Source organism: Paroedura picta, chromosome 8 (assembly GCF_049243985.1).
Source record: "Paroedura picta isolate Pp20150507F chromosome 8, Ppicta_v3.0, whole genome shotgun sequence".
NCBI lineage: Eukaryota > Metazoa > Chordata > Lepidosauria > Squamata > Gekkonidae > Paroedura > Paroedura picta.
In genome coordinates this window covers 100,747,797-100,761,361 of record NC_135376.1, presented here as the reverse complement: position 1 = coordinate 100,761,361, position 13,565 = coordinate 100,747,797, and the positions used below count along the sequence as shown (strand labels likewise).

The window sequence follows — 13,565 nt, the reverse complement described above, 5'->3', positions numbered from 1 at the left end:
CTTCACATTTCCTGCTCTCCATCTTTCATTCCCTGCTCTCCATCTCCATGGAATTATTGCACTCCCACGCAAGTGCCACGTTCTGTGCTCTCTTAGGACTGGCTGGCTGCAGAGCTCCTCGTGGCTACCTTCCATCAGAAGCACTCCTCATTTTATTTGGGGAGAGTTAAAAGGAAAAAGGAAATGTTGGCCAAGGTACCCGGGGGGGGGGGCTGGATCTCCAAAGCTACGCAGGGTCAGTCCTGATTAGCAGTTGGATGGGAGAACACCAAGAAAGTCCAGGGTCGCTATGCAGAGGCAGGCAGTGACAAACTCTTGTCTCCAAACTCCTCACAGGGTCGCCATACGTCAGCTGCACCCTGGCAGCACTTTCCGCCCCCCAGCCTTGGAGCTGGCACTCATCCCTCAAGAGAACTGCTTTCAACATGGCTCAGGTCCCCTTCTCTGGCTCCCTCCAGAGCTCCTTCCATTTCTTTCTTTCCTCATGCTTCCAGGGAGCAGAAGGGAAGCTAATTGTAGTAGGCCAACTTTGAGATGCCTTCGGGGAGGGATAAGCAGGGTATAAAGCCAACTCTTCTTCTTCTACCATTGAGAATACCGCCTTGTGAAAAAGAGCAGCACGCCTGCCTGAGACAGGAGATCCAGGATCCTCAACAAGTTGTCCGAGGATGTCTTGGCACCTGGTGACGCCTCTCCTGTGTTTTTAGAAGACAACTGGTCCAGGTGGGGCATTTGTCCAGCAAGGTTTCTGATACAGGCTTGATTTGTTTAGGTTTTTTAAAAAGAGTGCTTGGGCAGCAGCTGTCACAACAGCACAATTGACGTTTGCCGTGCCCACCGTAATGTGCCAGAATTCCAAAGGTGGGGCAAAATGGGGCTGCTCCCCATTCCTTGGCTGTGGCAATTAAGATGACATCGTTTCAGTGGCAGCTAACCCCAAGGTTGGTTTTCTTCTCTCTCTTTTCTTATTTCCAACATAAAACAATCTTGTCCCCTGCACTTGAACTGTGTGTATGTGTGAGAGTGTGTGTGTGTGTGTGTGTGGCTCCATGTCCTGTGGCAGATTAGTTGTGGCTGCGCCCCCCCCCCTCCCCAACACACACAGTTAAACTGAGCGTCCTTCCCTTCCTGAACTCCAGTCACTACAATGTGCAACAAGCCTCACCCAGCAAGGATTTGTCTGGCCAGCCCCGTCTTTTCCCACCTCCTCCAACACTGGCCAGGTGGGGTTGACATGACCATTTATAACATATATAACATATTTATAACCATTTATAACATATATAACATATTTATAACATATATAACATCCAATACCTTATAAATATAAAAATAAATATAAAAATAATTAACTCCCACCCAAATGGAGAAACCCTTCCAGGGCCATCAAGAAACCCCAGGGCTTCACAAAACCCTGGTCTAAGCAACCATGACTTTCTGATGGTCAGTTCTGCAGAGAGTTTTATTGCCTCATTGAACAGAAAATGTTACCAGCACATAAAATTAACCCCCTCTTCCATCAGAATATTGATGCCAAATTCTCATTCCCAAGAGAACATATTCCCAAAGTTAATCCTTTTTCATCTACATACATTTTCCTTTGCTTACCTTATATTAATGGACTCTCCTGTGATTCCTTTGGATTTCAAACCTGGCTTCATTGACTGAAATCTGCATGCAGAAGAGAAGGAAGTACAAGACAATTAAAAGGCAATAATGCATTGAGAGCGTATCAGAAACTTTGCTCTCAAACAAAACTGAATAACTCGTGAATAAAAAGGCCCCAGGTAAAGAAATCTTTGTGTATCATTCAAACCTGTTTAAAACAAACCTGTCTATGGAGGCTCAAGTCACGAAAGTAGCCCAGACGGCTTTTTTTCATCTTTGCCAGGCCCGGCTACTAGCGCCCTACCTGTCCTCGGAACACCTGGCCACAGTGATCCATGCAGCGGTCACTTCCAGACTAGACTACTGTAACTTGCTCTACGCAGGCTTACCCTTGACTCTGATCCGGAAGTTACAGCTGGTACAAAATAAGGCAGCTAGGGTCCTCACTAGGGCAGAGTCTGCACTTACTTTCTTTATTCCATTGTCAATCCTGTTGAATTCAGATCGCTTTGAACTTGATTCTTCCCCCCCCCCCCCCCATTGAAACAGGAAAGTCTTCTGCACGTGGTTAGGGAGGCTCAGAACGTGTGTGTGTGTGGGGGGGGGGGGGAGCCAAGCCTCTTTCTTTCTTTTCTTGAAGGGGGGGGGGAGAGGAGCCAGGCAGGGAGCCTCTTTCTTTTCTTGGAGGGGAAGGGGAGAGGCTCGAAAAAGGCAGAGGAAGGAGGAAAAATCCAGGAACGACAGAAGTTGAGAGAAATTAGGGGCTTCTCCTTTAAGGCAAGCGCGTCACATGACCTATCAGAGGTTCTCTACCACGGAGCTTTCTTTCCCAAATGGATATTCAGGATTAAAAGCAGTCTGAGATTTCGCACAATAAAGGTAGGGTCACTCCGGATCAATCCTTCTTGCTGCAGAAGGAAAATTAAAATTGCCCAAAATCCAAACGGAAATCGCATTCTGTGTAGAGGGCAGGGACTGAATCGATCTGGGGCTGGAATAAAAGCTCCATGCAGTTTACACCTAGGACACCTTGGAGGGCCCATATTCAGCCGGTACTCCGTCATCTCCATTGGTTACCAGTCTGTTTCCGGGTCAAGTTTAAGGTGCTGGTATTAACCTTTAAGGCCATACGCAGCTTGGGTCCTACTTACCTGCAGGACCGTTTGGTTGCTTATGCCCCCTGCAGGGCTCTCCGCTCTGCGGGTATGAATCTACTGACTGTCCCGGGCCCCCAGGACGTTCGCCTGGCCTCGACCAGGGCCTTGTCTGTCCTGGCCCAAACCTGGTGGAATGAGCTCCCGGAGGAGCTAAGGGCCCTGTCGGAACTACCATCTTTCCGCAGGGCCTGTAAGACGGAGCTCTTCCGCCAGGCATATGGTTGAGGCCAGGGCAGAGCCCGGGTTCCATCCAAGATCCCTAATCCATCGGCCAGCCTTTCTCTCCTCTCTCTCTTACAGAATTAACGCCCGACCTCTCTCTGAACAAGTGGGGAAAGCGGGGAGAGTTATAGAATAGAATGCCATCTTTTATTATAATAATGGGGTATTTATGGGATTTGATGGGATTTTACTTTGATTTTATATTTTATTGTTAACCGCCGTGAGACCTACAGTTCACCATGATAATCTCATCTCAATCAATTCTGCTTCAAAAATCCCAGTAGCTTTTATTGGGAAGGAGCAGCAGCACAGTGGCAGAGCCTCTGCCTGGCATGCAGAAGGTCTCAGGTTCAATCCCCAGCATTTCCCTTTAACAGGGCTGGCAGCCATAGCCCCTCCAGGGCTTTCATGCCCACCCACCCCACAGTGGGACCTAGAGAGTCCAGAGAGCTGCTTCTAGGCTGAGAAGACATTACTGACCCTGATGGTCTGATTCAGTAGAAGGCAGCTTCACACGTGTCCATGCATGAAGCCCTGATTTAGGGGCAGGGCCCAGGCTCAGTGCTAGAACATCTGCCTTGGGCACAGAGAAGGTCCCCGGATCCAGCCCCAGCATCTCGAGGAAAAAGGTAATAAGACTGTAGGTAATTCCTCTGCCTGAGACCCTGGAGAGCTGCTGCCAGCCTGAGTAGACAGCACTGGCCTTGTATCCTATGAGGCTTGTTTTAAAATTACATATTCCTCCTGACCTTTTATTTTTATTTGCCATGGAAGTTTTATGCTGTCAATTTAGGGTTTAGAGGTTTTGAAATTCTGTTATTATGAGTTGTTCCAGTATTGGTTCTATAGTGAAAGTTTTGGTGGCATGGTCTATCCTCAAAGTAAAAGAAGGGAGTGGGTATTTTTAAATGTGGGAGAATGTCAGAACCAGGTTGGTTCTGTCAAATGGTTGTGGTCTAAAGCAGTGGTCCCCAACCTTTTTATCACTGGGGACCACTCAGCGCTTTTTACTGAGGCCCGGTGGGGGGGGTAGTTTACTCCTCTGCTCTCAACCACTGCCCTAACGCTCTCTGATCGCTATGGTAATGTTTAAATATCCCTTCAAAATAAGATACAGACACGCCACAACAATGAAGTGTGTTGTAAAGGGCTGGGGGGGGGGATGAAGTAAAGGGCCGGGGGGGGGGAGAAGGCGTCCTTCGGGGCCCACCTCCAGTTAGTCGAAGGACCACATGTGGTCCACAGCCCACAGGTTGGGGATCGCTAGTCTAAAGCAGTGGTCCCCAACCTGCGGGCCGCGGCCCGGTGCCGGGCCGCAAAGGCCATGGCACTGGGCCGCGGCTCCCTCTCCCCGCCCCACCCCCGCAGTAAAAAACTTCCCAGGCCGCAAGCTTGCGGCCCGGGAAGCTTCTTACTGCGGGAGGCGGGGAGAGGGAATCAGGGCCGGGCCGCGCCTGTGCGGGCCACGCCCGCTCGGCCCGATCTGCAGGCGCGGCCCGTGGGCGCGGCCCGGGCGCGGCTCGCGGGCGCGGCTCGGGTGCGGCCCGATCCGCGGGCGCGGCGTGGGCGCGGCCCGATCCGTGGGTGCGGCCCGCGGGCGCGGCCCGATCCGCGGGCGTGGCCCGCACGGGCGCGGTCCGCGGGGGCGCGGCCCGATGCCCTGCCGGTCCCCAGCCTCGGAAAGGTTGGGGACCACTGGTCTAAAGTATATTTTGCCATCATCCCCCTCCCTCATCCTGTGTATGGTTATTCAGACCCTGTTGGTCTGAAGTAGCACAATAAAATCAGTGTCCAGTAGCACCTTTAAGACCTACAAAGATATATTCAGGGCGTGAGCTGTCGAGTGCAAGCTGACGCCTCACGCCCTGAACAAGGTCTTAAAGGTGCTACTGGACCCTGTGTATGCCACTTTGATGTGTCAATGGCCCAGGCTGGGGAACTGCTTTTGTACTGTAAATCATATTGGCATTCATTGAAGCATTCGTCTGTAAAAGCTGTGGAATCTCCAGTTCTCGCCTGAAGATCCCTGGGTCTGGACAAGGTCTAATAGCTGACTGGAATGTTGTTTATTTTTCATCTGCATGCCTCTGTTTGCCATGGTTTGTTTATTTATTTATTTATTTATTGATTGATTGATTGATTGATTGATTGATTTGATTTGTATGACCGCCGCTCTCGGAAACCGGCTCGCGGCGGTTCATAATGTTTCAATACAAATACAATATATTAACCATTAAAATTCCCCATTAAAACCCCATTAAAATAATGACTGAGTCACAATGATGGCGATTAAAAAACTATTCCCGTACAGGCACACTGGATGAGCAGAAGGGAACGGATGGATAATTGGGCATAGGGTGGAACAATCTGGGGAACCAGGTCAGTCTAGTACTGGCCTCCCCCCTCCGGGGAGAGGGGTCCGATCTTAGCCCCGGGCCATCACCCGGCCTTAGACAAACGCCTGGCGGAAGAGCTCCGTTTTGCAGGCTCTGCGGAACTCAGAGAGCTCCGACAGGGCCCGCAGCTCTTCAGGGAGCTCGTTCCACCAGGTAGGGGCCAGGACCGAAAAGGCCCTGGCCCTTGTCGGGGCCAGGCGTGCCTCCCGGGGTCCTGGGATCATCAGCAAATTCTTACCCGCAGAGCGAAGTACCCTGCAGGGGGCATAAGGAGATAGGCGGTCCCTCAAGTATGCAGGACCCAAGCCGCGTATAGCCTTAAAGGTTAATACCAAAACCTTGAACCTAATCCGGAAACAAACTGGCAACCAGTGCAGCTGCTTCAGCAGAGGCTGAACATGGGACCTCCAAGATGATTTAGTGAGGACCCGTGCAGCTGCATTCTGTACCAGCTGTAACTTCCGGGTTAGAGACAAGGGTAGGCCCGCGTATGTTATGGTTAGATGGGTCGATTGACTCTAGAGAATTTATTGTCCTCTCCTGCCTCCTACATTCTCACCTCCCCGTTTGGGTTCTGTCCTTGGTTTTCATGGAGAGATCCCAGCTGCCTGGATTGATTTTCCTTTGAAGCTTCCCATGTTAATTGGATCCCACAAGGGGGACTGGGCAAAGGGGTTATATACTGTGTAACTGCACTAAAACTTCAGAGCTGACAATGTTTATGTTTGTGTTCTCTTGCTTGATCTAGAATAAAGTCTGTCTTTTGCATCCAGTCAAAAACAGTGTTTTCTTGGCAATGAAGAAACCTGACACCTTGACAGAACAAGTATCTGATTCATTACAAGCAGAATTCGTTTTTTGGAGGGCAGTGGCTCAGTGGCAGAGCACCTGCTTGGCACGCAGAAGGTCCCAGATTCAACCCTGCATCTCTCGTTAAAAGGACCAGGCAGTAAGTGATGGGCAAAGCCTAAGCCTGAGACCCTGGGGGCTGCTGCCAGCCTGAGTAGACAAGACTGGCCTTGATGGGTAAAGAGTCTGATTTTGTATGAGTCAGCTTCATGTCTTCATATTTATTACAGATTTGGTTGTGGTTTAGTTTTGGTCAGCTGCTAACAACTGCACACAATGCTGGCTCAGACCAGGAATCACCCAGCACCCAAGTGACAGCACCCAATTACTTCCCCAGGCATTGCTTTGCAAATCTCAGCTCTTCGACATGCAAGCTGGATCCAGGATACTGAGGGCATAATCATGCCTCTCAAGAGGCTGCTGCACCCTCACCTCTAAGGGCCAAATACTTCCCTAAAGGCTGGAAAACAGAATAAATCTGCAGCCAGAGATCACAACCAGCTATCACTGCTAAAGTTATTTGCGCTCCGTGAGCTCTAGGTAGCTTCAAAAGGGGATGAGACAGATACACGGAGGGAAGGAAGACTATCAGTGGCTCCTAGCCATGGTGGCTGAAGGGAACCCCCAGCCTCTGAGTTCCAGAGCTGGGAGGCAACAGCTGGGAAAGACCTGGGCATCCAGAGGAACTGGTTGGCCTCTATGTTAAAACAGGATGCTGGATCACATGGACCAGCACTGGTCTCATCCAGCAGGGCTCTTCTTACATTCTTCTTGTTGGAAGCAGAAGACTTTACGCTGTCTCACAGCCTCAGACTTCAGAGGGGGACCAGAAATGAGTCACAGATGATAGGCCTGGACACAGATATCCTTTCTTTCTCCATTGTTATCCCATTGATGTATACAGTGACAAACCTAGCCTTGTGGGTGCCTGGGGTGGGTGGAGCTTGGTGACACAGGGGTGGGCGGGACTTGTTTCCACCTGGAAACAGCCAGTTAAGGCCAGTCTGCCTCAGCACAGATGTGCCTTCCCCCCACCGAATAAGCAAAGAATATAGATAACAGTTCTCAAGGAAATGGCAAGTCGGTGTGTGAAAGAGTGACCTAGCTAAGCCAGGAGAAGACCTTGGCAGAGTCTGCACTTACTTTGTTTATTCCATTGTCAATCCTGTTGAATTCAGATTGCTTTGAACTCGGGTCTTCCACTCTCTCCCCCCCCCCCTCCCCATTGAAACAGGAAAGTCTTCTGCATGTGGTTAGGATAGTTCAGAAGGGGGGGGGGAGCCAAGCCTCTTTCTTTCTTTTCTTGAAGGGGGGGGGGAGAGGAGCCAAGCAGGGAGCCTCTTTCTTTTCTTGTGACATGTCTTTTGACTAAGCTTCCCCATACCTTTGAGCCAAAAGCCAATATATATATATTGTTTAAATTCTGTGAAGAAGATCATAGTGAAGGACTTTATCATCAGCAAACATTAAGTCGTTGGAAAAACAACCACTGATGAAAATGCCACTTTGAAAACAGTTTAAATCTGGAGGCCGTTTTGGTTGTTTTATGACGAGAACAAGATGCAATTCAATAAAGATAAGTGGAAAGTTCCGCATCTGGGTCAGAAAAATGAAAAGCATGCCTACTGGATGGGGGATACGCTTCTAGGTAACACTGTGTGTGAATGAGACCTTGGGGTACTTGTGGATTGTAAACTAAACATGAGCAGGCAGTGTGATGCAGCGGTAAAAAAGGCAAATGCCATTTTGGGCTGTATCAACAGGGGCATCACATCAAAATCACAAGAGGTCATAGTCCCATTGTATGTGGCACTGGTCAGACCACACCTGGAGTACTGTGTGCAGTTCTGGAGGCCTCACTTCAAGAAGGACGTAGATAAAATTGAAAGGGTACAGAGGAGAGCGACGAGGATGATCTGGGGCCAAGGGACCAAGCCCTATGAAGATAGGTTAAGGGACTTGGGAATGTTCAGCCTGGAGAAAAGGAGGTTGAGAGCGGACATGATAGTCCTCTTTAAGTATTTGAAAGGTTGTCACTTGGAGGAGGGCAGGATGCTGTTTCTGTTGGCTGCAGAGGAGAGGACACGCAGTAATGGGTTTAAACTACAAGTACAACGATATAGGCTAGATATCAGGAAAAAGTGTTTCACAGTCAGAGTAGTTCAGCAGTGGAATAGGCTGCCTAAGGAGGTGGTGAGCTCCCCCTCACTGGCAGTCTTCAAGCAAAGGCTGGATGCACACTTTTCTTGGATGCTTTAGGATGCTTAGGGCTGATCCTGCATTGAGCAGGGGGTTGGACTAGATGGACTAAATGGCCTGTATGGCCCCTTCCAACTCTATGGTTCTGTGATTCTCTATTTATTGTTAAATTGTTTAAATGTTAATTATAGCCTAGGGTAGGTTCTTTCTTCTCTTATTATCCTCCTGGAAACAGCCAATCAAGGCCAGACTGCCTCAGCACAGATGTGCCTTCCCTGATTGTAAGCCGTGACTTCGGGTAGATGTGCCTTCCTCCCACTGCAGAATAAAGTTCTCAAGGAAATGGCAAGTCGGTGTATAAAAGAGTGACCTAGCTAAACCAGGAGAAGACCTTGGGACAAGTCTCTATGACCCTTATCGTTTTGCAAGTTCTCATGGACGGTCGATACCTTTTCAGAGTTTTTTTCCGGTTGCTGTTGTGGAATACCAGGAAGACGGAATATCCACTTCTGAAGAAGATTTCCAAGGCCACCTCCTGTGAGGACAAACCCAGGGACAGCCTGGTGAACTTCTAAAGGACTGAGAAATGGGCCTCCAAAGCTTAAAGGGCTTCAGACCAAAGAATGTACAATTTTTAAAAAACTTTTTGTTACCTAGTACCGTCCCCATTTCAGGTGTTAAGTATCAAATAAGAATGATCCTTACCAAAGAATGGTTCAAAAAACTCAGGGGCCAGACCTAGGTCCCATCCAGTCTGTATGCTGGCAATTTCCCAGGGCTGGAGGACCCTGAGACTGCAGAGGACTCCTGTCCTCCAGAGAGACTCTACCATCTCCTCAGGAAATTCAGTGGCTCCCACTGACTGGGAAGATCTATTTAATCCAAGATCAAGAGCCAGTGTGGTATAGTAGTTAAAAGCAGTGGAGTGGATTCCCCAGCCAGCTGGATGACCTTGGGCCAGTCACAGTTCTCTTAGAACTGTTCCCTCAAAACAGTTCTCTCAGGGCTCTCTCAGCCCCACCTCCCTCACAGGGTGTCTGTTGTAGGGAGAGGAAAGGGAAGGTGTTTGTAAGCTGTTCTGGGACTCCTGCAGGTAGTGAAAAACTCTTATTTAGAATTAAATATATATATAAAAAAGCTCTTATTTAGAATTATTACTTACTAGGCTTCAAAGCCCGCTCGTAAGAGCAGGCTTTGAAAGGGTGAGCCATGGCGACCCCTCCCCCCCGCCCCCGGGGCCCACCGCCCCCCTCCCTGCCGAGTCCCCAGCTCCCCTGTGGGCCTTCCCTGTGGGCCCCGCAGGCAAGCATCGCCTGGCCGCCTCCTCCCTGGCGAGTACCCACGTGGGGACCCCCCCGCCCGCCCGCTCGCCCGCCCACCCCCCTTCACGCCACGTCCTCATCAGGGATGCGGCTGGCCTGCTCTGAGGGCCACAGGGAAGCCTAAAAACACTTGGTGGAAGCCAGAAAAGCTGCGTGTGGGTGCCAGTCTGCCCAGTGGGGGCATGCTGCCAGCTGCTCCTTACCTGAAGAAGGAAGCGCATTGGGAGGATCTCTTTAATATCATCATACAAGTAGCGGGAACATGCCGGCTGCCCCATGGCATGCTCACTGTGGCACAAGCTATAAATGAAGGAATCACTAATGCTAGAAGGAACAAGAGGAGGGATGCATCTTAGGAAGAAGGCAAGCATTTCCAGCTGTGTACATTTTATTTACAGCAAAAATGAGATTTGGTTACAATTCAAATCTGAAATTCCAAAATCCTAACTAAGTTTAATTTTAGGGACGGCTAAATCCTATTTCCATCTATCATGTTTGAGGTATGTATTATCCTAAACAGGCCTTTTTCAAGCTTTTGACCATGGAGGTACTGCTGGAATATTTTTCAGGCTTCAAGGTACCAGGAAGTGATATCAGCAGGCTATGTCTCCTTGCCACACCCCCTGGAAGTGAGAGGAGCCTCGAACTGCAAAGGTTTAAATAGCCCCTTCTAGGCCCATCATTGGTCACTTTGGGAGGAAGCAGGTCAACCTGTCCCAATAAGAGTAGAAATTTTAAACAACTTTTTCTTTCCTCTTCACTCAGGGCAGGAAATGGCAGGCACAGGGTGGGAGGGCTCTCCCCACCTGCCATTTTGGAAACCCCCACACTGCGGTACCATTGAGGGGCCTTTGTGGTACCATGTGGCACCCTAGTATCGTGGCTGGGAAATCCTGTCCAGGACCCTGGATGGAAGAGGACACGGGAAGTGTCGGAGTGTCACTGCATTTATAAGTGCCTGGAGTATGCTGGATGACACAAATGGATATGTGTTCAGCGTGAGTTCACAGTCTATATCTGACAAACGAAGCCAACAAAGGGGACTGCAGACGGATGCAGATGCACATGTGGGCAAAGAAAATGGGAGTTTGACTTTTTTTTTTTATGGCAGAGACATAAAGCGAGTCTAAAGGAACTGCTTCACCGCCAAAACTTTATTTCTCTCCTCCTCCTTCGCCTTTTCCTCTCTTGGCCTCTACTTTTGACAAGGGACAAACAAACAAACAAACAGCTTTCCTCCTGAAAGCCTCAATATTATATTTATTCCCTAATTAAAAATACCTGGGCATAGTTGCACAGCCAGCTTGGCGTAGGATTTAGGAGCAGCGGCCTCTAATCTGGAGAGCCAGCTTTTATTCCCTGCTCCTCCTCCACGTGCAGACAGAAGGGTGACCTTGGGCTAGTCACAGTCCTGTTAGAGCTGTTCTCTTAGCAGAGCAGTCCTATTAGAGCTTTCTCAGTCCCACCTCCCTCACAGGGTATGTGTTGTGGGGAGAGGAAAGGAAGGCAAATGTAAGCCGCTTTGAGACTCCTTCAGGTAGAGAAATCAGCATATAAGAACCAACTCTTCTTCTTCTTTATTACTCTTTGCTTTGGTGCCTAGCCATAGCATGCCCATTATCAGATCGCATCTCATGTGGGCTACCTAACAGAGACAGATAGTGATTAATGTAACATTAAATGTTCTCTTTTCAACTAAGAATCATTAGATGCATTCTCAAGATGGCAGTTGAAAAATCAAACACTTTTTCAGATGTTGAGTCCGTGCAAGAATCCAGGTAGATCTGCACCCTCTGACGGGCTCTGCATCTGGAGCAAACCAGCCAGTGGAAGCAGCAGGGCAATGGTGACTTGGATATAGACCTGGAAACCTCGCAGAATTTCAACTGCTATCCAGCCCACAAAGATCACCTCCCTTGGAGAAAAGGACGGCTTTAGAAGGTCGCCTCTAAGGCATTATATCCTGCAAACATATTTCCCCTGCCCAAACCCTGTCTTCCACAGGTTCTGTCCCCAAGACCTTCTACAACCTGGAATTGATTACCTAACCTGGAATTTCAGGAGGCAATGTTCATCACTCCCACAGGTGTCAGTCTGGCTGTACACTTTTAACCTGTTTTACCTCACACATATAATCTCCCCGGTTTGTCTTTTTCCTGTTTGTGTGTGACCAGGTCCTCCACATGCTTTGTGTGGGACGGGGAGCCATCCAGAGGCCCTCACTGCACTTAGGAAGGCAGATCCTCTGCTGCAGCAGCCATTTTGTGCCCAGGCACTGTGCAAAGGTTAGCCAATCTGCAGGTGGAACCTTATTCCCAGGCAATTCTCCTAAAAGAATCAGCAACTTTAGCAGGCAGACTATGGCATGTCTCAGAGTCACGTAATTAAAATCTAAGAGTAATCTTCCCCCCTCCCCCAAGCCCCAAACCTCCAGGCCTTTCCCCGTTGTGCGCCGGCAGCCCTACCAAGAGCTGCTCCAGACAGTCCATCGCTCACCTGGACAGGCCGTGCCTTGTGCAGGAAACATCTCGGAGGGGAGACAGAGCAAAGTGTTCGCAAAGGTAGAAATGCTTCTGCCCAAAGAGGAGCACTCCTTCCAGGGCCACGTGGCCCTGAACAATCACCAGCGATTCTCTACTTGTGACCTGAAGAAGGGAGGAGAAAACACGTCACCTACACAACTGTGGACTTCTTTCTGCATTCTGAGCCTTTTGGGGAAAGGGTGAAATAAAAGTTGAAAAATAAATAAATATTCTCCATAATTTTACAAATATAAAAATAGAGATACTGTTATATGTCTCCTCTTTTTCCATCCAGATCAAGTGAATCCACTTACTCAGCAAAACGACCAATTTTAGATAGGATCGCCAGTTCTTGGTGAGGGTGGGGGTGGGTGATTCCCTGCTCCTTTTCACCACTACTGCTGCGGGCAGTGACAGGAGAAATATAAAATAAAGGCCTTTGGGGCTTCCAGGAAAAATCTGGAAGTGACATCACAGCTCTCTAGGAATCATTGATTCCAAGAGAAGGCTGATGTCACTTCCAGAGTTTTCCCAGAAGTGTCATCACTCCATCACCAATGGCTGCCTCCCCAGGACCCCTTTGCCCCCTCTGGTCTCCCCCAGACAAAGCAGGAGGAGATGGCTGCTGAAACTGGGCAAGCGGCAACCTGCCACCAAGACCAAGCCAAACTTCCCCACCCGCATGGCAACCATCCAGCCACTGCTGTGACCTTTCCAAAAACATCGCAGCATAGCAAGTTTTGGAAGAGCCTGAAGAAACCCATGGCAATTCCCCCCAAAAGAAGAAGCCAACAGCAATAAAACTCAGACAAATAAACCATGCAGAAAAGGTCCAAGGCCAAAGGCATAACAGCTGCTTGCAAGTGCCCTCTACTGAACAGTGGGTTCACTAAAGCCTGGAGTCACTCATGTTCCAAAACACCAGCTCTTGATTGATCCCACAGAACTGAACTAAGACAACAGCCTACCACCCGAACCTATAGAAGTTCAGAGGTTCTTACCAAAGTCTGTGAATGGCCCTAAGCCATTCTGGTTGGGTAGTTGCAACAACCAGTAGCAGGCTGGTTCCTGTGAACTAGCCAATGGTAATTACGCATTTCTGATGCTAGTGCTAGGATCTAAGCTCGTGAGGAGCTAGAAGAAGGAGAGCATTATCTTGGGAGCTGACTCAGAAATTGACTGCTAGTTCCGCTCTCTGCTGAGTAGGCCTTTGTGCTATAAAAGGCTCTTGCTTGCCAGAGGTGCGCCTTTGGCGTGCGCAATTCAAACAAAACCAAAAGGACTCTTGGG

The 13,565-nt window shown here is 49.3% G+C and overlaps 1 protein-coding gene across 5 annotated transcripts in view; it reads right to left on the bottom strand.

The window, feature by feature from the left end:
* The window catches only part of WDFY4 (WDFY family member 4), a 305,701-nt gene that overhangs the window by 63,372 nt on the left and 228,764 nt on the right, over positions 1–13,565 (bottom strand). For all 5 annotated transcript variants that reach the window (XM_077350999.1, XM_077351000.1, XM_077350998.1 and 2 more), the window contains 4 exons: positions 12,250–12,398; positions 9,957–10,077; positions 8,881–8,966; positions 1,609–1,671 (listed from right to left, as the gene is read on the bottom strand). In XM_077350999.1, the coding sequence (XP_077207114.1) occupies positions 1,609–1,671; positions 8,881–8,966; positions 9,957–10,077; positions 12,250–12,398 (419 nt within the window). The remainder of the gene's footprint in view (positions 1–1,608; positions 1,672–8,880; positions 8,967–9,956; positions 10,078–12,249; positions 12,399–13,565) is intronic.